The 26729-nt window shown below is 40.9% G+C and overlaps 2 protein-coding genes across 2 annotated transcripts in view; both read left to right on the top strand.

The window, feature by feature from the left end:
• LOC118413143 overlaps positions 1-7640 on the top strand; it is a 29233-nt gene extending 21593 nt beyond the window's left edge. Inside the window, exons 21-34 of the mRNA XM_035816328.1 lie at positions 86-232; positions 483-612; positions 971-1045; positions 1232-1315; positions 1582-1718; positions 2192-2365; positions 2829-2896; positions 3381-3488; positions 3818-4072; positions 4452-5140; positions 5488-5637; positions 6007-6186; positions 6530-6753; positions 7250-7640. Of these exons, the coding sequence (XP_035672221.1) occupies positions 86-232; positions 483-612; positions 971-1045; positions 1232-1315; positions 1582-1718; positions 2192-2365; positions 2829-2896; positions 3381-3488; positions 3818-4072; positions 4452-5140; positions 5488-5637; positions 6007-6186; positions 6530-6753; positions 7250-7640 (2812 nt within the window). The remainder of the gene's footprint in view (positions 1-85; positions 233-482; positions 613-970; positions 1046-1231; positions 1316-1581; positions 1719-2191; positions 2366-2828; positions 2897-3380; positions 3489-3817; positions 4073-4451; positions 5141-5487; positions 5638-6006; positions 6187-6529; positions 6754-7249) is intronic.
• A 1834-nt stretch (positions 7641-9474) lies between these two features.
• Positions 9475-13324, top strand: LOC118413163 (alcohol dehydrogenase-like). The gene is made up of 7 exons (XM_035816365.1): positions 9475-9791; positions 10163-10244; positions 10644-10702; positions 11131-11255; positions 11947-12107; positions 12677-12783; positions 13170-13324. The coding sequence occupies exons 1-7, from the start codon at positions 9693-9695 to the stop codon at positions 13239-13241; spliced, it is 705 nt and encodes a 234-aa protein (XP_035672258.1). The 5' UTR covers positions 9475-9692; the 3' UTR covers positions 13242-13324.
• The last annotated feature ends 13405 nt before the right edge of the window (positions 13325-26729 follow it).

Here is a 26729-nt window from a genome sequence, read left to right as displayed (position 1 = left end):
AATCATAATCAAATGGTACACAAATTCCTTTTGTTTTATTTACTTTTCAATGTCACCTCATCCCAACATCTTTTACCATGTTCAGCCTAGTAAAGGAGCTAAAACAGAGCTTCCATCGTGACGTCTTGATGACTGAGTTCCTGACCCTGGGCACCTACAACCGTTACTTCATGGACTATCACACGTACTGCAGGACTGCGGTCTATCAGCAAGCTCTGCTGCAGAAACTGCTGTATGTGGTCAACTTTCTGATCTGATTTATTTGAAGTCATTGATAGCTAACTGTTGATACAAATTTGAAGAAAAGATGATTTCCACTTAGACGTAAATCAGCTATCGAATAGTAGACGAATCTAATCATTATGCGCAGGCTATGATATGCTTACTTCAACAGATTGACTTTTGTTCCTTTGCTTATATATTCTGTCAAAAGTTGTAATGATTACTAACAAAAGTTCACTTTATGATATACATACCTGCAGGCAAGCAAGTGGCGAATTCGCCGTGAGAATCGACCAGCTGGAGATCTACCCACGTTGTTGCGGGAACAGGCTTGACTCTTTCCTGAAGATTCCTCAACAACACATCACCAAGCTCAAAACGGTGTTTGAGGTGAGCTCCTTCAAAGCCAAATTTAAGCCTGGCTCTGTGTTAATTAATGTCAGTACATGTACTACTCATGCTGTGATTTTTAGCGGGTACTGATTGTGATTTGTGATGTAAAATTTGTAATCATTATTGTTTGTAAGCTAATGCTCGTGAATTTATATGTAACATGTACTTTCTCTCCCAGGGTTAGCCTTATAGCGTATGGTTAGTTGGGCAGCCCTGGCTGTTTTTTTTAAACAGCTGAACAAACAAATAAAAAATATAGATAAAGAAATGACAGAACACAGTTGTGGACATTGTCGTATTTATCAATTTTGATTTTGGAGTCGAGGCTTTGTATTGACACAGTCTCCTCTTACAGGGTATATTGCGACATGCCCCTAAGGGATCCAGCGAAGAAAGATCTGCTTACGAGATTATCAAGGCGATGGAAAAGGTAACTTTTCTCTGGAATACCCATGGACTACGCAAGTTTTATCATAATATATGACTGTTCATAGTATGATCCCCGTGGGGTACATTGTTCGACTTTCCGTTCCAAGTTACGGTTTACAATAATGATTATCTTCTGTTGATAGATAAAAAATATTCTACCCTTATCCAAATGCTTTAATGCTTGCAGACAATCAAGACATGCGAGGAAGCTGTAGCCGCCATGACAGAATCACTCGAACTGCAGGAGAAACTCACCTTTCGTAAAACAAAGGTTAGTATTTGTGTTGATAGCTCGTTTTTATTGCTTTGTAATGTTTTTCCTATGCATCTACACATAACAGTGACTTCGAAACCAAGGGTACAAGTTGTAATGCTAATGCACTACATGAATAATTGTCATTGTGCCAGTGTCACAGACGAAAGATGGTGGATGCTATATTTGAAACGTCTGAACTTTTACAAAATCATATCCAGTTGCTTGAGTAACTCCTTATTGGTATAATTGCCATTTCCTTTCATCGCGCTTGTCCTTCACAGGAAGTTGAAGTAGCTTCTCCTGACCGCTGGCTGGAGAGGGTTGGGGAGTTCAGCGAGTTACGGGGAGGAAGGATCTCCTCACCGGAAGCACCTGTGCTGATGTTCCTCTTCAACGACATGATACTCATCACAAGGAGGTGAGGATTGTACCTGTAGTTATGTATGTATATGTAATTGTAGGATTGACGCACGATGAATATTTCTAGTCGTGCACCAATGGTTAATGATATCATCATCATCATCATCATCATCCAGTTGGTTGCTTAGAAGTATCGAGCAATAGCTAAACACGATGTCACTAACTCAGTTATAAATATCAAAGATACAAATACAGGAGTTCGAGAACGCCAGAATAAGGATTCAGTGGCATATCAACACACATACCAAACCTGATTAAACCTAACAGGGCAATTAGGCAATTATCTTAAGAGTTAAAGAAACTTAATGAACTGTATAACGATATAACGCGTTAATGCTAATAACTTACGCCGAAATAAATTTTGCCATATGGAAGACATGAATTGGCACTACAGTCATTTTTTTACCTTACCTTAATGATCGATTTGAATCAGTATTACAGTCACACATTTTAACTACCGTACTTTTCCAGAGAGGCAACGGACGGCCTAGCTGTGCAGGACTACGCCCCACGGCGGCTGGTGGAGGTACTGTCGGTAGGACAGGCGCTGTGCCGCGCGTTCGGCATGGAGGATCTGTACCAGATCACACTGGCGGCCAACCACAGGGGAGTCATGGAGGAACTGGTCCTGCATCCGGAAACTAGGTAAAACCAACCTGGATCTCTGTATCTGTATTTGTATCTATATAGCCGGTAAGACACCAGCTTCGAAAGGTGGTTATAATACATTGAACCAAGGAGCTTAAATTTTTTTAAGCTCCTTGATTGAACGACCCGTCACACCTAACCTTTGCACATCTATCTGCAAGCGTTCTTTAAAACTATTCAGAAAATATGCCCCGACTGTGCTTGGTGATAACAAATTCCACTCTATGATAGTTCTGGAAAGGTGTCACTGACGAAAGATAACGGATGTCATCTGAAACGTCTGACCCTTTCCCAAATCATATCCAATTGCTTGAGTATAAATGCTATTTAATTTTGGTGTGGGCAAAATCAAACTTTAATCAATGTTGAAATATTATTCCTCCATCTGTTTTACAACCTTATCTATCTCAGCCACAAAATCAAAGATAGTTCTATTTAATAGTATTGTGTATTTTTTCAGTGATGACGTCGACCTCTTGCTGTCTGTACCCGTCTCGGATGAGCAAGTTTCAAATGATACCGATGAAGGTGGGAAACGATGGCAACAATTTTCTTACAATATTTTGCTGACCCTTCCAGAGGGCCAGTCCATTGTCTGCCAGTACGGCTTAGGTGTACTATCTTAAGTTCTAACGATGTTAACGAATGTTTTTTATTGGGTTTTTGACAGACAATAACAATGTGGCACTACACCCTTTTTGTCACCTTTTGCCAAGAAGGTTATGTTTTAGGTGCCGTTTTTGTGCGGGGTCTGTTTATGGACAATATGACTCAAAAAATTATAAGTGGATCTTTGTTATATTTGTAATGTGGTTAGGTATTGTCAACTTTGAATATGGCCCCTCGTGACGTGTTATGGCACTGCAGCACAACATCCGATTTTGTTATCTTGTATTTTGGGTCACACTGAAAATAGTGAGCGAAGCTATCAGCAGATATAAATAGCAGACATAGATACTCACCTATTTCATATGGTCATTATGTGAAATCATGTGTATGTTGCGTTCTACAGACGTGGAGTATGGCGTCATTACAGAGAGCTTTTCGATCACGGATACAGCAGACAAACCTATCGTGTTTGAAGAAGGTGACGTAGTGAAGATTTATGGAGGTTTGGAAGGTAAGTTATCTCTGAAAATTTGTATTCGGCAATTCGATTGAATAGTCTTACTAGTATTAACACGCTGGTTATGGAGATGACGCGAGAATGACATTCTTAGACAGCAAAATGTAACCCCGCTAAAGAAAACAGTCTAGCCAATTAGTAAGATTACACAATGTACTCGATATTGTTAATGTTTATCCCTATATGACACCACAGACAATGTATGATAATTGCAAAGCAGAAGTGTTCGTTGCACTGGTTGTAGGTTTACTCGTTACAGTTTATAATCTTTGGAAGACGTTGTCAGATTCTCATTGTTACATGAAAACTGTTTTCATTGACAGATCTAGAGACACGTGTGCATGCCGTGAGGATGACTGACGGACAGGTAGGGGTACTGCCAGGTCACGTCATCGGCGTGGTGAGCGGCGAGTCTGGCGGGTACGGCAGCCGCGAGAGGTGCACGTCTGCAACCGTCGTACCCAAGAATATGTCCACCACGCAGAGGGACCCGGTCATCACCACTCGCGTGCCTAGTATGGTCCTCGTGCCACGCGTACCGAGCCTTGTAAGGACCAAAACAAAGGGCTCTTCCCTCGGTGAGTCAAATAAATGCTTGCCAGGTAGGTAGATATTCATACCCAACGTTATGTTTGTATGTACAATGCAAGCTGACAAGCAACAAAATGACATTTAAGTCACAACTAAAAATATTTTTAGTCATGAAAAGATGAAGATCTAAATAACTGTGTGGATACTGCGTGTTGCCATCGCTATCAGTCATTACTGCATTCTCCACTCGCATATCTGGTATATACCTGGTAGCTCGGACCATCTCAAACTGACACTAAAATACCTTCGGACACGCACTAATACAAACAAATAAAACACAAAAAGAACAGATAGGCGAAAAGAAATATCTCACGGAAAATAGTAACTTTAAGTCCATTATAGATTGAGTGTTTCTATTTCTTACAGGAGGCTCCGACGGCAACCAGTCGCCTAACACGTCCATCAGTGAATACAGCCATTTTGACGCTCTTTGGAACCTAGCGCAAGAACGGCTCGACGCTTCGGTAAACGACTCAAGTGACAAATTCAACGTGGTGAGCAGCAACTTCGCAGCAGGGGTGTTCGACGAACTTGGCGGTCATCTGAGTATCCTTGAAAAGGGCATCAGCTTGTTCATTCCGCCGGGCGCCATTGCGGGAGGGCCGACGAAAATCTACATCTATCTGGAGTCTATCGACGTCCACCAGGACGAGACCCTCCCAGAGGGCCAGGCGATGATGAGCTCGACGCTGTATTGCGGTCCGCCGGGCACGCAGTTCGACGAAGACGTCGTCTTCACGCTGCCCTACCAAGGAACCGGATGTGACGCCATGTGGAACGTGTTTCCGGTGCAGACCCAGACGGCTGTTGGAGAAACTCCCGACTGGAGATCGCTGACGGATGACGACCAGGCGATGCACTTTCTGAGTAACGGCTTCTGCACGTACTTTGTCAGCCATTTCACTGGATTCGGCGTCGTCGGCGACTGCAGTCGATCTGATGGAGCACGAGTCAAGATCTTTCGATTCGGGGCCTTCGCCTCGCCCAGAGAGATGCGTGGAAGGAACAGGCGCGTCCGCGTAAGATGTTGGGAAGGAAAGAAATCAGAGCTTGAGGTAAGAATGCAAATGTCGTCGACGAAGATATTAAGATACACAAAAAGCAGTTACTCAAGTGAATGGATATGCTTTTGGAAAAGGTCACACATTTCAGGTATCATCCACTACCTTTTGAAAGTGACCAAGAGTAAAGGTAGTGAGATGATACCTGAAACGTCTGTTACCAAAATCATATATCCAATTGCTTGAGAAACTTCATTTTGGCCTATGATTTCTTGCCATGAGCTACAAATGGCGCCCTATTAATGCATTGTCTTTGTCTTTGTATGCTGATAACTAATTTTCCCATTTGGATCATCATCAAAAGTATCCATGATTCAATCAAATCTTTTGATTCATTCTAGCGAGTTCTCCAACTGGAGGAGTGTGAGCACAGCGGGAAGCTCATCGACGCTCACCGCCCGCTGCCCCTGCGGGAGGGCCGGGGGGACGTCTGGATGGCGGCTACGGACACGGCAGCAGGCTGGCAGCTGCGGGGCTGCGGAGAACAGTCGGTCAGTGCTGCTCTGGATTCAGTACAGTGCATCAATCTTCATAATACATTTTGCAAGCACAAAGCCTTAAAAATACGGATATTTGTTGATGTTGACTTATTGTTGATGTAGCAGACTTTTGATTTTACTTGAGTTATATTTGATTACTTTATATCTGACTGTAGTCTGCGTGACACAAACTCCCCGAGGTCAGCGGATGTTGGGTGGGCTGCTATAAAATTTAATCAGGCTAATTCAATCTAAAGATATTGGGATGCTATGGTCTCTACCTTTACATTTTTGTGTTGGCCCTGTCATGGCCCTTTAACAAGCACACAAATACGAGGGAAGGAAAATGATAGCATGGCAATACTTTATAATGCGTTGCAGATCCCGGAGATTTTGCTGTGGATGGAGGAAGAGGAACCAGTGGACTCCTCCTGTACATTTGAATTCAATGCGACCAACGACAAACCAGGTCGGTTCGGCTGCACCGTGAAGATATACCAGGAAGAGACGCCCAAAACTCTGGTGCGACTGAATGCCTCTGATTCTGAGGAAACCCAACAGGTGAGCTAGTAGTTTTACATGGCGGTTTTACTTTCGATTTAAAATACAACGACGGTAAAAATGTGACTTTAATCGGAAGTTTGTTTACATCTACTACAAATCCCAATCCAATTTCGTTGACATTTTTTGCATGCATGTATCTTTGATACTATAGCATTTCTACAGAGTTAACGACACACTAGTCCGTAAACAACCACCTTTTCTAAACGACCATATCCCCAACCCCTTGTGTGGTTACTGAATCCAGGTTTAACAGTCATATCAATTATTCCAAGAACATTGAACAGATTCGAGATTCTTCTGTTAAGCATAGAGAGCAATTACTATGACCTCTATATTTCAGGAAAGCTCGTCCGGACCTCCAAACGAGCCACCCAACCTGAGGTTCCTCCGTCTTCAGCCGGAGCTCCAGCCGATAAAACAAGATGGCGCCCTGCTGCCCCCCAGCGCACACCGGCAGATCTGCGCCGTGCTGGACGTGCACAGCCCCCTGGGGAACGACTGGCGCGCGTTCGCCGAGAAGCTGGGACTGCCGTTCGACACCATTTGCTGGGTGGAGGGAAAACGGTAGGTAACATTACAGCTTGGTGGAGGGAAAACAGTAGGTTGAAATCAATCGAATCAGACTTTCTCATGCAAAGTTGAACAGAAATTTCAAACACAAAATAGGACATGTAGCTCGAATTCTTTTAGGATCTTTTAGAAATTACAGTGTTCCAGAGTGATTTCTACCAACACATTCAGGGGAATCAAACTTTAATGCATAACAAATGTAAGAGAGAAAACATGTGGTAGGCTACTTATGTATCATTATTCAATCAAAACCTTAAGAATATACGACGCACATTACACACAGCAAAAAGACGTACATTGATTATCTGATAACTTAAAAGGTGCTTCTCCTGAATTTCTGCCTCGAAAGTAACGTTGCTGTTAGTAAATTTTCACCAACTACGTTTTTGTATCATCTACATACAATGCTACATCGCACAATGTTGCGAATGTTCTTTGCTGCAGCAAAAATGATGAGGATGTTTTCCATTTGTCCACCTTCCTTGTACAGCCCCACCGCCCGTCTTCTGTACTACTGGGAACACACAAACGCAGGCGGTGGATCGTCAGCTCTGAGAAACTTGAAGCGAATCTTCCAAGAACTAGAGAGGGAAGACGTGACTGAGATTCTCAGTGAAGTCATTCCACTCTACTCCACCGAGCACCCAGAGTCATACAGGGAGGGAAGGAGGTCCACTGAGCCCTCGGGCAGCGGACGCAATGAACGTTCAGACAAAGAACAGTGCAGTCCGAGAAAATTTAGTGATTCTGTCTTCACGATGTCGACTAAGGACCGAAGTAGGATGCTAAAGAAAGGCGGATCGAAGGACAACCTTGATGTCCAGTCCAGTCGGGTGTCTCAGCGTCTCTCTGAATCTACTCGCGCAATCAGCGTCTTTTAGACTTTTAGAACTTTGAAATTCAGACTGACGATGGGTTGGGTTAAAAACCGTGGAGGATCAGCATTGGTGTATGATTCATGTTACACGGCTCCATCCACTACTTGTCAAATGTCTGTTTGTGTGTGTGTCTGTGTATGTAGTTTGTGTGTCATCTTTGTCTAGATATGTATTTTTCCCCATAAAAATCGTGGTAACGCATAGATATTGCAACTTGACTGTGGATATTGAATGTTAATCTAGTGAAACATGCAAAAGTATGTTTAGCCACAGTTTGACGGTATCCAGACTTATACTTACTTATAGACATGTCTGGATTATGTAATTAGAAAAGTACAACGATTATAACAAGTTCGTTTTTTTAAAGTTTCAGAAATGACTCGTGCCTTATGTCATCCAGAAATACTGGTAAGCCCTGAATTGTAGACGTGCTACGGTAGTACATTAACATTATCATTATAATTGTTTTTTTCTCTTTCTCTGTCTACCTGTCTGTCTGTCTGTCTGTGTTTCCAATTATTTGCTGTCAGCAAATAGAGGGTGTTGATGGACTGTGCTGGGGTTCTGATCGCCATCTCTACCTTGGTCCTTTTCATTTTGGAGTCACAAATAAACCCTTAAACGTCAACATCGAACTTATTTACTTGCTTTGTTGAAATCTAACTGGAATAAATTTTTTGATAATCACAATGACGAGTTTGATTTTTCTTAAGTTATAGTCATATGTAATACAGCTTGTAGGTTGACCTGCTATACCCCTGTACACAGTCACAGATATAACGTAAGTGCTATTGAATTGATAATTACAAGGTGGTTCGAATCCAAAGTAATCCTCTCTTTAGTAAAATTGACGATGAACGGACATATGCATATCTTTCAAACGTGTATTCATAGCCTGTTCAAGGAATAATTCATCAATCATTATCACGGCTGGATCCCAGAAGAAAATTTTGAAACTAAAAGGACAATAACGTCGTCAGAGTTTACTTGTCGGCAAAAAAATTAACGTTATACTCATTCCTGGCACGCATCACCGACTATTACTCTATTCAGCGCAAATTTAGTAGATGGATATTTGGGTCCAAGCCTCTATATTGGCCTCTCATAAACTCAAACCAGTCAGATATTATTACTGTCTGTGAGTCGTGTTCATTTGGTGACCTGTGCTGTATTCAAATATGACAAAAGATATTACCAACGTGACACAGGTCTACAACAGCAGGTCTAAATGGATGCACATTTTACAACATTACATTTAAGGATATACTAACACAGGTCTTGTTAGGTACGGTGCGGTGATCCCATGACAACTGAGTATCGCACTGACAGTCTATAACGTTACCAGCTAGTAGTACAGAGAGACTAAGTATGGTCTCCACTGTTGACAACGTTTAAGGTCAACTCAGGTGACTCATCTGCCAATCAGGGCTCAGCTATCCAGCTAACTCCCATATATGGTCTAACCTCTATAAATATTCTAAATACATCAGAAGGCAAAGATCACGGTCTTTACAAAGGTTTGAAATTCTGAATTAATTTTGGTCATGACATTGGCAATTTTGTTAGGCATTCCGTGACTGCACGTTCAATGAAGTATACTCCAGTGCATGCAGTAAAATTTACTGTAAATGTATTGTGCTTGGCTCTATTCTGAAAGCTCTAGCCGGATATTTTACGTCCTCGGTCATTCTCCTACGCAGCGACGAACCCGTGTCCTCGGATCCAAGCAAACTGAGCAGGAGTACATTATGGACGTGGGTTCGAATCTGCGTAGGAGAATGACCTCGGCTGACTTTCTCGAACTTAACGCAAAGGACGATGGGAGTGAACACTGCTGATCTGCACCCGGAAGTAAACAAGAGCGGAGTTCAGTGTACCAAGAGACATCGGGCTCTTCCACATGCGCTCTCTTTCCTATACAGAAACTTTAAATACAATAGCCTATAGCCGAAGCCCATGACTTTGTAGGGATCTTATCATCGTATTCCAGCTTCCTGTTTTGTCCCGCTTGTTTTGGCCTTCTTGATTCAATATAACGTTAAGATTTGAACCAAGATGTCCCGGCGGAGTCAGAAGCTGGTGGAGTACGGTAAGCCTCTGGTGCTCGTGACGGAACAGGTGCCCACTGCTCCCCGGGGAGGTGCCGTGGTGCAGGTAACTATCGGTGCTGAACTATCGAGCAATTTAAATGAGTGCTTCGATACTTACATGTACCAAGTGATGTTGATCTGTAATGTGTTACACTAAGTCTTATGGACATCGCTTTGCAAAGGTTTTCATGGAACTTTATTTGGTAGTTCTCATAGCTCACCAGCAAAGTTCATTCAGCTTGCCGTTCTTTTCAAAAGGCTTTACTAGTCCATAACCAGTGCACTAAGTCTTATGATTGATACTGTATATACATGGTCTTACTTTTAAATATGAAACAACGTTGGACTTTGGACCCTACTAAGTGCCAACGCCTAAAGGAATTAGGCAATTGCAGATTTAAGTTGATTTATGTCACCTTTCTGATCTGATTTCAGGTGGCCTGTGCAGGGGTGTGCCATTCAGATATCCACGCTACAGAAGGCATTCTTCAACAGCAAAATCTGCCACTTATTTTGGGTACAGTATTCTGTGATAATCAAAATACAATATAATCACTGCATGCATGTACTGATTGATTCACTCACCCACCCACCCACTCACTCATTGTACCTTTGTTATTGTTATTTGACAGTAAAATGGTAGCTAAAGAAGCTGATTGAGTCATGACTATGGCATGAATTTTATGATAAAGAAATAACTATGATAAGATTTGCTGCGCCTGAAGCCAGCTGTCCTTTGCAAAACTTTTGTTTAGCGCCAATCACAGAAAATCATGACATAGGCCATAGACTAGTGGTCATACATAACATAATTAGAAAATATGTAATAAAATATTGGTAAAAAAACTGTTACTTTTGCATTACAATGCTGTATAGAACTAGTAAATAATACATTTTGTATTTCTATTATCTACAGGCCATGAAATTTCTGGAACAGTTGCGAACATGGATCCTACAGTAAAGACTGATGTAAAGGTATGTATAAAAAGATAGGGTCTTTCATTTTTCTTCTATGCTAGAATGCAAATATTGCCACAAAATGTTGCTGCTTGAAATCATGTTAATGCTTGCACATTAGATCATCTTTTTTGTTTTCTTCATGTCATTTTTGGCACTTTCATAGATAACAAGTTGGAAGCAAAGTACTATATAAAATCCGCACACATTTAGACTGGTGCAAGTTGGGTGCAGGTAGACATCTGAAATACTGCCTCCTATTTCATTGGCAATAAAATTGCAAAATTATGATTATGTAGTTGGAATTTTCAGCCTAAATATATCAAATACCGGCAACAAACTACATCATACAGATAACACAAAATGATGTCATATGTTACTTTGTAGAAAGGCAATATATTTTCCCAATGTAGAACTGTTACACATGGCACACTTTGTCCTGCTAGGTTGGTGACAGGGTAGTGGTATACAGTATGGGTGGGTGCTCAGCCTGTAGCAGATGTGCAGAGGGAAGACCCATAGACTGTCTGAACAGGGTAGTGAACACAAACGGAGCGTTTATAGACGGCGGGTAAGGAATTCTGACTTGATCTACTTTTTGTTGTAATTGTATGTTTTGGAGAGGGAGTGGTTTCTTCTTAGGAGTAAATGTACCCTGGCATGATGATAATAATGATGGTTTAAGTTTTGAAATAAAAAATATTAATTTCAAATATTTTTGAATGATCATACAAACCATACTTGTCCTTGGTGCTGAACGTTATCCACACCCCTGAACACTGTCCACACACAAGCACACCTGTCCTTGCTAATTAACACTCACTATTTTTATGAAAACATACCTGTCCTTGGTGCTACATGTCCTTAGTATTGAACACTATCCACATGTGACCATGCCTGTCCTGGGTGCTGTTCATTACTCACCATATAAACACACAGGTATACAGTGTACATGCCCTTGGTACTGAACACTACACCACACACACACACACACACACGCAGGCACGCACGCACACACACACACACACACATACACACACAGACATACACACACACACACACACACACACACAGGCACGCACGCACGCACACACACACACACACACACACACACACACAAACACAGGCACACAAACACACACACAGACAAAAACACAGGTATACCTGCCCTTGGCGCTGAACACTATAACGTTACACACACACAGTCACACACACATACACAATCTGAATTCTAACTTCATTCTGTCTGAACCTTAATCCAGCTTCTCTGATTACGTGGTTTGCCCTGATGCCAAGCTGCTGCTGAAGGTGCCTGACTCTGTTGCCATGGACACGGCCTGCCTCCTCCCTTGCTCAGGTCTAACTGCCTACAATGCTGTGGCCACGATAATGCCCACTGTCAATGACTTTGCAAGGCACACAGGTACCGTGTTTTCCATGAAATATAATAATAATAATGATTATAATATCTGGTGTATTTTGCCGGCCAGTAGGTACCCAATGTGTTGAGTAATGAGGCTGTAACGTGGTCGAGGCACCTCCTCGAGATAATAAAAGGATTATGTCAACCACCTGAATGACCAAGCAAAAATGAAAAAGGATACATTAAACTATGATCATATTTATCTTACAAATAATTATCATCAGCTCAAAACCAAATCGAAAGACAGGCCACATAGTTTTGTACATTAAATAATATACATGTATGTAGTCATAGTTAATGGCATTAGTGATACTGTAAACATTGTATAGATATTTATGACAACATGATGTTAGAGTAGCATTATGATTTACCATTCTTGTGTATCTGTCCCTGCTTGTAGACCCCATTATTAGCAATGCTGCCTGAGAGTCTGTGTAATGTATTTGTCACATTCCCAAATAAATAAATAAATAAATAAATGTTAGAGTACATAAGATTGGTCTTTTGTTCTCGTACAAGAGACTCAGATGATATAACACCTCCTTCTTATTAATATCCATCCTTTCAAGATTGTACAGTGCTCTTGGTAGGCATGGGTGGCCTTGGTCTGTGGGCTGTCCAGATTGCCAAACAGCTGTTGCCGTCTAACGTGCGTCTGGTGTGTGCCGATGTCGATGTAAGTTGAGCTTTTCTTTACTCATAGATACCAACATCTGGGTGCTTAGTTAGAGGGTAAGGGTCATTTTGGTTCCTTGCAATAATTGTCCCAACTTTATCTAAATGTACATATCCAATTTGTACCTAATTGTACAATGGAAGACTTAAAATTGGGTTTGGAGGCTCCCAACAGAGCTAGGTCTGAATCATCAAATTCAAACATTTTTTTTACTAAAATAGGATGATGTCTAAGGTGATGTTTAACTTGTAAAATTTGAAGAAATAATGTAAAAGGCAAATAATATGAATAATTCACTGTCAAATTATCAATCGATTAATCAATAAACCCACCTAACAATCAATATATCATATATACTGTGGTCTGTATATATTTTCTGATTGCAGGTTGACAAACTTGCCTCTGCAAAAGATGCTGGCTGTGATGTGACAGTACACTGGGGAAAAGAAGGTCAGTAGTAGGATGATGTTTATACAGATGACCAATCAATATACAAAGTTTTACAAAATAAGGCTACGAATTGTTTTATTAAGTTGGGATGCATGCAGATTCAACAAACCAACAGGGGAAAATTTCTTTGAATTGAAAAAAAAATTGGCACATAACAGATGGTGGCATTGTTTCTTGTTACGGTGTTCAATACTAAATACTATGCCAGAAATATAGATGGCACACTTCTATCTTCATAAACATCCTCTTATGACTGTGTCGACATATTTGTGTGATTTTGTGGACCCAACTGTGTACTCTGTCATGTTGGTGTTTATTCATGAAAAGCTTGGCACATAAATTTCTAGTTTCATTTGCTGTATATCATTTTAGCATTCCAATGTGCTTTGAACTATCTTATCATTTACACTGTTCTAATAAAAAACTCCATAGGCAATGAGCGCTCCTTGCTTGCTGCTACCAGAAAAGCTTGTGGGGCTTCTTGCTCTGCTGTGGCTGCCGTCGACTTTGTCAACTTGCCTGAAACCTTTTCACGTGTGGAGAGGATTCTTGACCAGGTAGACTCCAGATTGTTGAACATTTATATTGTACAGCAATAGGTGGACATTGTGTGTAAAAAATACTCTAACTCAGGAAAACTGAGAATTACAGTAACCGAAGGAGTCAAACAAAATGTGAAGGCCATGATATCAATTTCGTGTACATAGATTCAGCATCTTGCAATATTTCCATGCTGCAAAACAAATAATTCTTACCAATTACCACTGCACTTTTATTGTAAGCCACTGTCTGACTGCAAACAATTAAACAGCTACATTTAATTTTTATGGTGAGTATATGTATTTCACTTACTCAATTGTATGTTTATCTTACTCTTATTATGTAATATGGTTGGTATTGTTCTCGAAGGGAAGATATTTGATACCCTGTTAGAAATGAGATGCTAATGTTTATCAATGGCCAGGATACTTATAGGCTTTGTGGTTGGAATCTAATGTATCAAGAGTTTGTGCCAGACACAGTCTAAACGTCTAATCCATCCCCAGAGCGGCATACATGCCATGGTAGGCATCATGGCAAAACCAAGGGTGGTCGGCACCATCCCACTGACTCCCTTTGTGTTGAGGAACCACACACTCGCTGCAGTGGCTGTGGGGAGTGTGCAGCAGCTGAGGGAAGTCATGGCTCTGGTGGCAAGTGGGAAGGTTTGTAAAGGACATGCTTCTTGAAAATAGTATCCAAAGAAAAACAACAGCAGTGTAGAGCAAGAGTCACTTCTTTCATTGTTAGGATATAAAACCTGCTGTTTAACTTACTCAGTGCCACTCAGATGAAAGATAAAGTGGATGCTATCTGAAATGTCTGACCGTTTTTGAAATCATATTCAGTTGCTTGAGTGATAATATTAAACTGCTTTTTGGGATTGCTTTTTTCATGCTTACAAGATATCCAGTCTCAAAGATTCTCAAAGCCAAATTAATAAAGGATTGTCTGCATGAGAGATTCCCACAACACTTAACACTGGTTTCAGGAAAACTCTCTAGGTAAAATGCTAAAATCATGAAAAATTGGTCAAATTGACAGAAATCACACATAGTTAGGATGGCTTCCTCAACAAATTATTGGAAATCAGAATTAGCTGCCCAAACCTCAGTACAGAAAAGAGCACACAGGCAGCAGTCTCATTTAGAGGTGTGAATTTGTGCCTGAGCCAAATAGGTTGGATCGAAAGTTGTCCTGGTATCGATGTTACATGACATTGTTATGTCTTTGTTTCAGGTAAAACCACCACCAATTTGCCATCACCCCCTGGAGAGTGCATGGGATGTCATCCAAAAGTTGAAGGCTGGAAAGGTCAAAGGTCGTGCTGTCCTGAGGCTATCAAAGTTGTGAATTGGGCTGATGAAATAGAATTGTTTGAAAATAGCAATTGTAACAACTGTTACAGTAAGGCCACAGTAAGTAAATTTTATGGATGACAGACTGCAAAAATAGTGCGATAGGGCAAAAAAAAAACAAGATGGGCGAAAAAAACAAGATGGCTAAATTTTCAAAAATAGGTCTTATGAAGTTGTGATGAATGTTGTAACAAGAATAAAAGTGACAAAACATGGTATCAGAGCCAATAAGGCATTCATTCCTGTATTCAAGACATGAACTGGTGTGGTAAAAGTGACACTATTGTGGTAGACTGGCATCACCAACAAAGTTGGTAACCACACTGAGTGGCATGGCTTCCATATTGGTGTCACTTTTACAACTATCCGATAAGTTTTACTTCTACAACTACAGTCCTGGTACCTCGCAAGTGTCACTTCTACAAGTACAATCTTTAAGCTTCAACACAACATATTTGCTCATTTTGGTACGTTATCGTCATGTTTACCATCCCTACAGAAGAAAAAAAATCTTGTTTTCTTCTGAAATTAGGCAAAAATGAATGCGCGCGCTGATGTCATCCATAAAATTTACTTGCTGTGGCCTAACCTCCGAAAAAAGCAAGCAATGTATCATAATGTCCCTGTTGCCCATGCTGATCATTATGGCACGATCCTTATTCAACGTTCTATCCAGGCGACGTCCCTAACTGCAACTAGGTTCTTGTTTCCACCTTAGTGAAGTGATGCAAGTCTTGTTTCCGAAAGGCACAACATAGGTGACATGACAGGATCAAACACGTTGAGTTTTGCCACGTGTCCCCGCAACACCACATATGTTTTATGACATTGCTTTGCTTTTGATGTATCATTGATCGATTTATTAAGTAATTCAATGGTCTTGTTTGTGTTTCGTTGTGTATATTTTTGGCGACGCCTCATGGGCGAGCCTAACAGTTTTGTATGCGCCTGATTGGATTAAGATTTAAGTCCCAGAATTGTACAGGAATTTCAGGATTTTTTTCCTTGCATGCGAAGTAGCATCATGTAGGGCTCAACCATGACTCCTCCATGAATAAGCTTTCTAGTTGCAGGGCACATACCGTTATATGTGTGCACAGCAGTGTTTTCCAAACACGCTGCAGTTTTTGACAGATCACTGTGCAAAATTAAGAAAGCCTAGGACTTCAGACTTTCTAGAATTGTCTTTAATTGTATCTATTTGTTTTGATTAAAACAAAATCAGAAATATGACATTTCCAATAACTTTAACCGAAGACTGGCTGATATATATCACTATCATAAATAAAGACCATTACGTCACTATCATCTCTTGAAACTCTTCACAACAAAAGTATAACTTTATTGGGGACTTAAAAAAAGTGAAACTAGCAGGTTTCAGAAAAATGATAGATTTTAGAGGAGTTGATTATGTTTTTAAACTGATTCAAAGTTAAAAATGTGCATATCTACTACATCATCTCACAAGAAAGAATAATCGAAAAACTTCTGGAAGTTGCTATCAAAGCAAACTTGTGTAGAGATGATTATGAAACAGTATCTGTGCCTTTTGGCGTCTATGGAATTGTTTATCAATGTTGTTCCAACAGTGTTGTTTGCTTCAATGTTGTATGGAAAGAAATATACATACAGCAACATGTCAATGCAACAGCAACATTCCAATACAACATAATGTTTAAATGCATTAAAAACGCACACATCTTAGGAGATTTAAAAAAAAGATAATATTGACTGAAAGCTTAGGGTACAGTTTATTTTCCCTTACAGAATGCCTGATGCCAGGTAACGTGAGTAGTCCAGTGGTAAGCCGTCCTACCTGGGACTGGTAGCAGTGAGTTTGATTCCATCTTTGTCGCTCTCCCGACATGCACGCTACCGGAAAGGGTCCCAGTTCTTATACCCCTGTCACATTATCCACGATCTTCGGGTGTATCGCTGGAAGATCGGCCGTATTTAAGATCGACAGAGGGTTGCGCGTCATTTTTCACCTGAAAACCGTCCCTGTCACATATAAGCCATACTTTGTACCTTGTATAATTGTTGTGTAATAAAGTTATTATTATAAGCGAGGCTCGGGCGATTGCCGCAGAATCGTCGACGTCGTCCGATCGATTTTCGCCAAATGTGACAGGGATGTTAGGACGGGACGTTTGGCCGTGGTCCACTGTTCATAATGCGCTTAATATCAAAAAGAGCTAGGGAAATACCTACTACTGAAATCATAGAGGACCTTTGGTTGCCTGATTTCTATATCACTTGGCGTGGAAAGATGGTGACAGTATCGCCCTTTAGGCTAGTTACCACCAACTGTCCGTCACGTCCCATGGCAACGCCCCAAGGTTGCGCAATGTTCGCGAGGGTGCGGACAAAGTCCCCGCGGCTTGTATACATCTCAACTCGCCCTGGTAGCGCGTTCGCCACAACAATACGACCAGAACTGTCCAAGGAAATTCCTCGGGAACGACCTTGTCGTCCTCCACGTACCCTAGCTGTGAATAACCTTCTACCATGGCTATTGTACACCTGGATTCTGTTCGGCTTTACCGTGACGAGAATGTTTCCCTCGCTGTCTGTTGTTACGCTTGACGTGGAGAAATCTCGTTTCTTTCCGAATCTCAGATGTAACGATCCGTTAGGTTGGAACACCAACATTCCATCCCTGATGGTCACGATGACTTTGTGGTTGGACACGTCCACTGCAATGTCGGCGTCGGGTAATACTTTTTCACCGATTAAATCAAATTTGGACAAAGGCTGTCCGCCACGACTGTACTGCACCACATGTGCATCGCCATTTCTCCTCCGTCCCACTACCCACAAATGCCCCTCTCCATCAATGGCGACATCGCTGGGCTGCATGGTCTTCACCTTTTTACCCGGGAGGACAGTTCGGAAGAGGCGGAGGTAGACCCCGCACATGGTGTGGACTTGGGTTCGTGTGTTGAAGTAATCAGCCACAAAAATCTCGTTAACGTTGTCACCAGAAACTGACACTCCACGGGCTCGTTTAAATTTCCCTGGTTCTGTTCCCAATCCACCAAAAATGATCCTCTCAGATTTCTCATTTCCATCGCAAGGACCTGCAGTGAACAGTTACAATTTAACGGAAGTACCGTCTTTGATGATTAGAATTTGGTCTTTCGCATGTTTAACTAAAACGCGCTAAAACCGCGTCTTGTAGCTAAATTTAGTATATGACACAATTTATAAGGTAGACTGGCAGTAATAAAAACACTTAGTTTTTTTGAAAATCATCGAACATATTTTTGGTGTATTTCCTGTAAGAGTTAGGGTCATAAAAGAGTACAGAAGAAAAATATAAAAACTAATATTTTTGAATACTGCAAAAAGTTAATAGTCCTCTTAGCATGATGATAAATAACAGAAGACATCAAATTTTCACAGTTGATAAACGTTAGTTCCCACCCTTTTTTTCCCAAAACATACATACATATATACATGTATACTCAAAACGTTACCCCGAGTGATGTTTGACAACAGCGTTGGTGCTGTTTCCTCGAAGAATGTATTCAATTTGGCAGTCGTTACCTGTAACAGAGTATCAACGGGCTTCTTTTAACATTTTCTACATGCATACATGTATATCACAAAAATATACACATAAATGAATAATCCTTTGACCCTAACTCATTTTGGGAAATCGTTCAGTGACATGTTTTGTTATTGGATTAGAGGCTACTCTCTCTTCACAGCCAGGAATTGTGAGGAGCTTGAAACAGCGGGGTTAAATCTTAGGCGTCTTAAGCAGCTGCCATTCGACGCTAACTGTGGTAACCTCAAAACGCTTTATTTCAATTGGCCCAGATGTGACCAAAGGATCCGGACTGTAGATTTTGAACCACTTACACCGGGAAGGAACGCTACTCTTTACGTTAAGTGCGGTGTGTACTTTAACGTGCTCTAGGATTGGCTGTCCTCAAACACGGGACGTCCATTTAACGTTTTATCCGGAGGACGGCCATAAGCAAAGCCTAGGTACTCATTTTCAACGGATTATGAATCTAACGACCTGCGGAATGCGCCACAGGACCCCACATTCATTTCGTACATCCCGGATAGTGCATACGTTCAAATGGGTAAGAAATAGCTTTAGCTGTGGAACTTCAAAATAGCGGTATGAGCGGTTTGATGAATATCATATAATAACTAGAGTTCGGCGACCTCATACCTCCATGAAATTTTAGAGCTTTCGTAAATTTCATGCAATTGACTAACAAATTAACATAATTTATGCATGGTGTTGTTCATCATTGACTAACGTACACATGTCACAACTATAAAATTCCCATTATTAATTATAAAGTGGTTTTGCAATTTTTGCATAACTTATGCAAATAAGTTCCTCATTTGCATATTTGTTATCTGCATATGTTCCACCGATTATAATTAACAAGTGTTACATTTATCGAAGTCCAGTTATTGCAAACAATGGAATTATACAATTTCCTCATTAATTATGCACATTAAGTCCTTATTTGCATAAGATGCATATCATTATGAACACCTTTGCCCAGGCTACCTGCATGCCTAAAATGATGCCAATCCGTCGTTCCTTTCTGCAGTTATCCTCTTTGGAGTGTTTTGACAAAAATGCCCCTGCAGTTCCACAATTAAATGTTAGGGAGCTGAAACTTGATCCAATTTGTCATGGCAATAAAAGCTACCTACCACCTAAATGTCAAGACCATAGCATGTCTGAAACAAGAGATACATTGAAAAACTGCTATTATAGAATATTCTCATTAATTATGCAAATGTATTCCTATTTTGCATAATTAGTATTTTATCGTGTACAACATTGTCTAAGGTACCTACATACCAAAAATCATGACAATCCGTTGTTCCCTTCTTGAGTTATCCTCTTCAGAAGTTTTTGACAAAAATGCCCCTGCTATCCCAAAACTAGACACTAGGGGGCCCAAACTTATGTCATTTCTTCCTGAGCACACGAGCTATCTAACACTCAAAAATCGTGACCATAGCATGTTCAGAACACCGAGATAGCAAAACCGGAAGTTGCGCTGCAGTACCAAGGGGAGCCGCTAGGGGGCTCAAAATCTAATCATTTCCAGCTTTTATCACACACTACCAACACACCAAGTATGAAACCAATCCACCCAGCCGTTCTTGAGTTATCTTGTTTACACAGACAGACACACACACAGACAGACACACAAACGCAGGGTAAACTAGAGTTCGGCGACCTCATACCTCCATGAAAATTTAGAGCTTTCGTAAATTTCATGCAATTGACTAACACATTAACATAATTTATGCATGGTGTTGTTCATCATTGACTAACGTACACATGTCAGTTATAAAATTCCCATTATTAATCATAAAGTGGTTTTGCAATTTTTACATAAATTATGCAAATAAGTTCCTCATTACCATATTTGGTATCTGCTTATATTCCACCTATTATAATTAACATGTGTTACATGTATTGAGGTCCAGTTATTGAAAACAATGGAACTATACAATTTCCTGATTAATTATGCAAATTAAGTCCTCATCTGCATAACATGTATATCATTATGAACTTCTTTGCCTAAGCTACCCGCATGCCTAAAATGCAGGCAATCTGTCGTTCCTGTCTGTAGTTATCCTCTTTGGAGTGTCTTGACAAAAACACCCCTGCAGTTCCACAATTAAATGTTAGGGGGCTGAAACTTGCCCCACTTTGTCATGACACCGAAAGCTATCTACCACCAAAATGTCAAGGCCATAGCATGTTTCGAACTAGAGATACATTGAAAAACTGCTATGATTGAATATTCTCATTAATTATGCAAATGTACTTTTGTTTTCCATAATTAGTATCTTATCTTGTAAAACATTGTCTAAGGTACCTACAGACCAAAAATGATGAAAATCCGTTGTTCCCTTCTTGAGTTATCGTCTTCAGAAGTTTTTGACAAAAATGCCTCTGCTTTCCCAAAACTAGACGCTAGGGGGCCCAAACTTATGTCACTTATTCCTGAGCACAAGAGCTATCTTACACCCCAAAATCGTGACCATAGCTTGCTCAGAACACGAGATAGCAAACCCGGAAGTTGCGGTGCAGTACCAAGGTAAGCCGCTAGGGGGCCCAAAATCTAATCATTTCCAGCTTTCATCACACCCTACCAACACACCAAGTATGAAACCAATCCACCAAGCCGTTCTTGAGTTATCTTGTTTACACACACACACACACAGACAGACACACAGACAAACACGGGGTAAAATATAACCTCCATGACATTTCACGGAGGTAAATATAACCTCCATGACATTTCATGGAGGTAAAAAAATTACCTTTTGTAATCAGTGATTACAGTAGCCGACTGAAGACTGGGAATATGGCTACAAAGCAGAGAAACTTTTACAAATCATTTTATCATACCTTGAATGTCGGACCGGGAATTGTTGTCGTTCCAGAACTACAGCATCCAGGGTGATCTGACACATGGCTTGGTGTGAATGTCGTTGTCTGTTGAAATGAAATGATGTCGTTGATTAATTGATCCACCGTAAAATGCGTCAGAAGAGAAGGAAGACAGAGGAAAAAAGTGGGATGATAATGTTAAGGAATGGACCGGCCTGCCTCTTGCCAGCACCCAAGCGCTGGTACACGACAGGCAGAGATGGAGGGAGGCAGTGTGCTCAGCAGCAAAGCGCCCCCACGACCACCCCCGGTCAAGGGACCGGTAAGCGGTAAAATGCGTGAAAACAACCGTTATGGGGAACCGGTGCTAGGATCAGGTCTAGGTCCGGACCTGATCCTGAACCTAATTGTCTTTGAAAACTTCTGAATTAGCGATACTAAAACAATGGTCCATTTGGGTACAAAGGCATCTGTTTGGTAAAGTGTCCAACTCTCACTGGCGTTTAAAGATCCTACCTTCATGTAAGCAAGGCTAACTGCCTCAGTCTGTACGTTTGACTGTAGAAATTCGGTAGAACTGAATACAATCTCTACTCTCTATCTAACTTCACTATTTTCTTGGCCCCCCCAAAAGCCCCCAAACGTGTGGACGCCTGCCGATATAATCTGTGCATTTTCTTATCGGTCCAAAATCCGGTCCGCTGAGTTTTTCTGGTCCAGAGGAGAGCATGGAAAGGAACATTGCAGTCACAGAACATCATACCTAGCAAGCGCCCAAACTGAAAAGTAAATAGCGCACCTGTTGAGTGTCCCGCGTGCCGGTATAAAAGAATACCCCTATCAAGCTTCCGCCGATGATCAAAAACAGCAGGGCGATGGTTGTTAGGATAACATCGCGCTCCCAGCGATATCGACATCCTGGAAAAATATTTTATAATACCTTAACACCAGCTAAAGGAGAAACCCTCATTGAAATGATAAGAAATGAGGACAGTAGATAACTGTAATCGAATAAGGCATACAATAAGGAATTTTGCTTAGCCACGACAAAATGACTGTAGAAATAATTACTAAAAGTATGATTTTTTAATGAAATCATGACATTTGGAAGCAGGTATTTTGTATGAAAATTATTTTGTATGAAAATTCTGCTTTCGAATCATTGATAACAATAATGTTGCACGTGTAAACATTCGTCAAATATTGTCAATCATTTTAAAGGTCATGTAGCATGCAACAAAACAGCAAAACAATTTTGACAGCAGTCTACATAAAAATAGACTACCTTACCACAAATGTGCTGTTGGGGACCGTTTGGCTCATTTCTATCGTCACGCACACCATTGCTGCTCCCCTGCCAGGCAGATGCATTGGTTGCATCCCCGGAGGAGCTACATCCTGCTGAAATGTCAGTTACTTCATCCTGATCCATGTATGCAACAGCGTACGGTTGAATGTTGACATTGTCAGGGCTGATATCTTGTGTCTGTTTGCCCTCGGTTGTGTTTCTTTCCGTTGGCAGGTCATCATCTTCCCCGTATCTAACAGCATACGGTTCAATGCCCACATTGCCACAGCTGGCATCTTGCATTTGGTCTTGCTCGGCTACATTTCCTTCAGCTAGCACGTTATCATCGTCGCTATATCTAACGGCATATGGTTCAATTTTGTCAATATTACGACAGTTGGCATCTTGCATTTGTCTGTTCCTGGTTTCATTTCTCTTTGTACTAGCCACATCATCATCTGTCTGATACCTCACAGCATATGGCTTGATATCACCAATGTCTGCTTGACTGGAAGAAGTTTCCTCTGTTTCAGTTTCCTGGCCATGGCTTCCTTCTGCCAATCCGCCTGTAGCTACCAGGGCTGTCGCATCAGAGGCGGGATCTTCAATAATCTTTATTTCACAGTTTCTGATGATGTAACAGTCCCTGGTGATGTAACAGCCCCTGCTGATGTAACAGTTCCATCCCATGCGGAAGTCCCTGTTGATGTGGCAGTTACATCTGAGTCTGATGAAGGTAATTCAAGTTCAGGGTTTCCATTTGGGGCGTACATCGGATTAGGGTTGCAGACATTTGGTTGGTTCAGCGGGTCACTGTTTAGAGCGTTTTGTGCGTAGATCAGATTGGGGTTTTCAGTGTTTATCGAAATGGAATTCAAGGCATTTTGCAAGTAAATATGATTCTGGACTTGGTCTCTTTGCGAGCATGACGCATGTGGATACAGTATATTTTGGTGATGTTGAACGTTTTGGCCATCTTCCACACAGCCATCATCGTTGTCGGATGCTCCAGGACCTATCGGTTGACCTGAGATACCATTGTTGCCGTTTGAATATGTATTCTCATCTCCATTGGGTGTCTTCTTTTCTGTCTCTTCCGTGTCTGTCGTCCCGCACGCCATGTGATCCTGGCACGTGTGAGAAATTTCGGATGGCAAAATGTAGGTGTCACCATACTTGATATAGATAGTCGGTTCCATCCTAGCTGCAGCCCCACTTTCTGTAAGAATGTCCTCATGATCAATGTCGTTGTCTTCATCTATCTCATGTCTAGAAGCATCGGACTGGGTGAGCGGACCCTCATCATTTTCAGCCTGGCTAAAGACGAGTTTTGCAGCCTCGGTATTCAAATTTTCTGGCGTCATCCCGACTGATGCCACGGGATCGATCTGCTGTAATATCAACATTGGTGCATGGTATTGGTGTATGCGTGGTGTTATGGGAAGGGGTGATACTTTTATCAGATTTCGTAATTTTACGGTTTGTGAAACCATACACCACTGAACGATATGAACAAAATACCAACAGGCTAGAAGAGTGATTATTGAAACATTTCAAAGAATCATACAGACTAATTCTGTGCGAGACATTGTCTGACTTTCTCCACCATTTACTACAGTGTTTAAAACGTACCCAATTGTTTTCTTTGTTTTGCAATGCACTCGCTATTGTTGTTCCTTATCCAGTCTTCCAAAAATATGAATTCCTAATAAAATGGACTTTCACTAGAAAATATATATGGTTGAAATTTCAGAACTATTGGGTCTTTGTTCATACAGACAATTTTAATAATTGCGGTTAACCGGTTGTCTGACACACTTTTAGTCCCAACCAATCTTATTTCTCTAGTGATATGACTTTTTTAATTTCTTTTTTTTTGTATGAAAGCCAGATTAATCTTTCTACTATAAGATTTAATCAATACACTAATCAGTTTTCTTATATTCTTTTAATGAAAAGTCGTAAATATTGCTGGTTAGTTATATCGTGATATGTTTTGATGCCTTGAATTGTGCAGAAATGCAACCAGGCGATACTTACTTAACCTACCAATTGTTTGGGTTTTCGGACAGGCCAGCTGTTGGGTGGATGATTTTGTGACAGATTTTCAAACTTTGATGAGTGGGAGTTCGGCAAAGTAATTGTCTGATTTTTTTTGGTCAGCCCATCAAATCACAGGCTGGAATCATGAATAAGGGGCAATACAAAATTAAAGGTAAAACATATCTGATACGCACCACGCCATGCAAAACCTTTTTATATCGGCAAGTTGCAATTTCAATAAAAGTTTGATGGGTAGGAGTTAGGCAAAGTAGTTGTCTGATCAAAAGTAAAAAATCTTCCAAAACTGCTATGAACCATTTGAAACGTAGGATTAGTACGTTTACGCACTCGATGGCCGCCGCAAGTTTCTTTACTGTTATTTTGTGTTCATCTTCGGCCAAATGTGACATATCTTACAACATTCTTTGATTTGTCCACCTTTTGTCTTGCGCATGCAGACCATACAGTTACAGAATAAAACTAACGAAATCAACTGATTAAAATCTTAGGAAAATCGGTGGTCTCTACGGATGAAGAAGTAAATTATAAATGATAAAATGGGTGCAGTGATATAGGAAGTTACCTGAGTGCAAAAGAAGTTGTAAATATTGTATGTTGGATATGGTAGAAGACGAAGACATTTCATTTCAACCTGTCTCTTTTATGATCAAGAAAGAAAAGAGCCATTTATATGATCAAGAAAGAAAAGAGCCCTTTAAAGAGGCCAGTTAAGTCCAACTAAATTCTCTCACTCTTACAGACTGACAGAAAGAGAACTACTCTACAAAACCCACATACTAAAGGAAAAGGTGGGCTCACTCGTCTTCTACTGTCCCAGAAAAGAGAAGTCGAACCCGATAAGATACAGTTTAGCGTTAGACTTAAAGACTAGAGTAGTTGCTTACCATTGTTTGCCTGTCAGTTTTCACTTGCAACTAGCCCTCGGGCAACAACTTGCAATAAAATAATTATCAATGATATGTAAGTCACAATTAGGACATGTGTACTCACAGTTGATGGAGGAGGCGCGTTCTCAGACTCCATTTCCCGTTTGGAATCGGCTACAGCTAGAACCACAAGTAAAGAACAGCTGTCGATGAAATGATATTAAACCCAAACGACTTCCTTCGGGAGACTCTTGCCAAATACCTTCGGCCCAGCTCTCAGATCACCAGCAGTTCGGCGAATTTCAAAAGCGTCAAAGTCGAGTTACCCGTTGCCTGAAAGTTTGCCTTTCACTATAGAAGATGTTCGTTTATCACTGGTCAGATGATTTCAAAGCCTTCAGAGAAACCGCACCCGCAAATCATTCGGTCTATTGGGAATTTTACCCTTTCAAATTTCACGTGGCTCGGTGACCTGCAAATTTCAACCGATCCTTAAACCTCAGTGCGCGGTGAACGAGAGAGCATGGACCGTGATGCTGAGAAAAAGTGACCATTTAGAGCTCACAGACTTGTTAGGTGTGCTATTGTCCTGCTGTGTGACGCCTTCTGTGCTGGACCCAGACGTATTATGTACTTATATATAGAAATCCTATATATTCAAGATGAGACAAATCCAAACCATTTATTCAACACATGGAACGCACCATTTTATAAAGGGGTTAGACTGACTGATTTGAATACAATCAATTAAACTCGTTTGCAAGAGGTGGGGAGTTTGCTGCCGAGTCTCTTCGCTCTCTCACGCAGATCTTTGGACGAAGTGGCTGGGAAGCTATGTAAGGTTATGGTCTGCCTAAACACCTCAAAGGATCTCAAACAACCTGAAAAGACCCTAATACGCATTGTACATATATGTTGCGCTCTTGATATATTGTTTATGCATTTATGAATAAAACAAAAACGCAGCAAGTCCTAAATATTCACCAGTT

The sequence above is a fragment of the Branchiostoma floridae genome, chromosome 4, assembly GCF_000003815.2.
Source record: "Branchiostoma floridae strain S238N-H82 chromosome 4, Bfl_VNyyK, whole genome shotgun sequence".
Taxonomy (NCBI): Eukaryota; Metazoa; Chordata; class Leptocardii; order Amphioxiformes; family Branchiostomatidae; genus Branchiostoma; species Branchiostoma floridae.
Note: the sequence above shows the minus strand (reverse complement) of the source record. Positions and strands in the feature narration are given on the sequence as shown.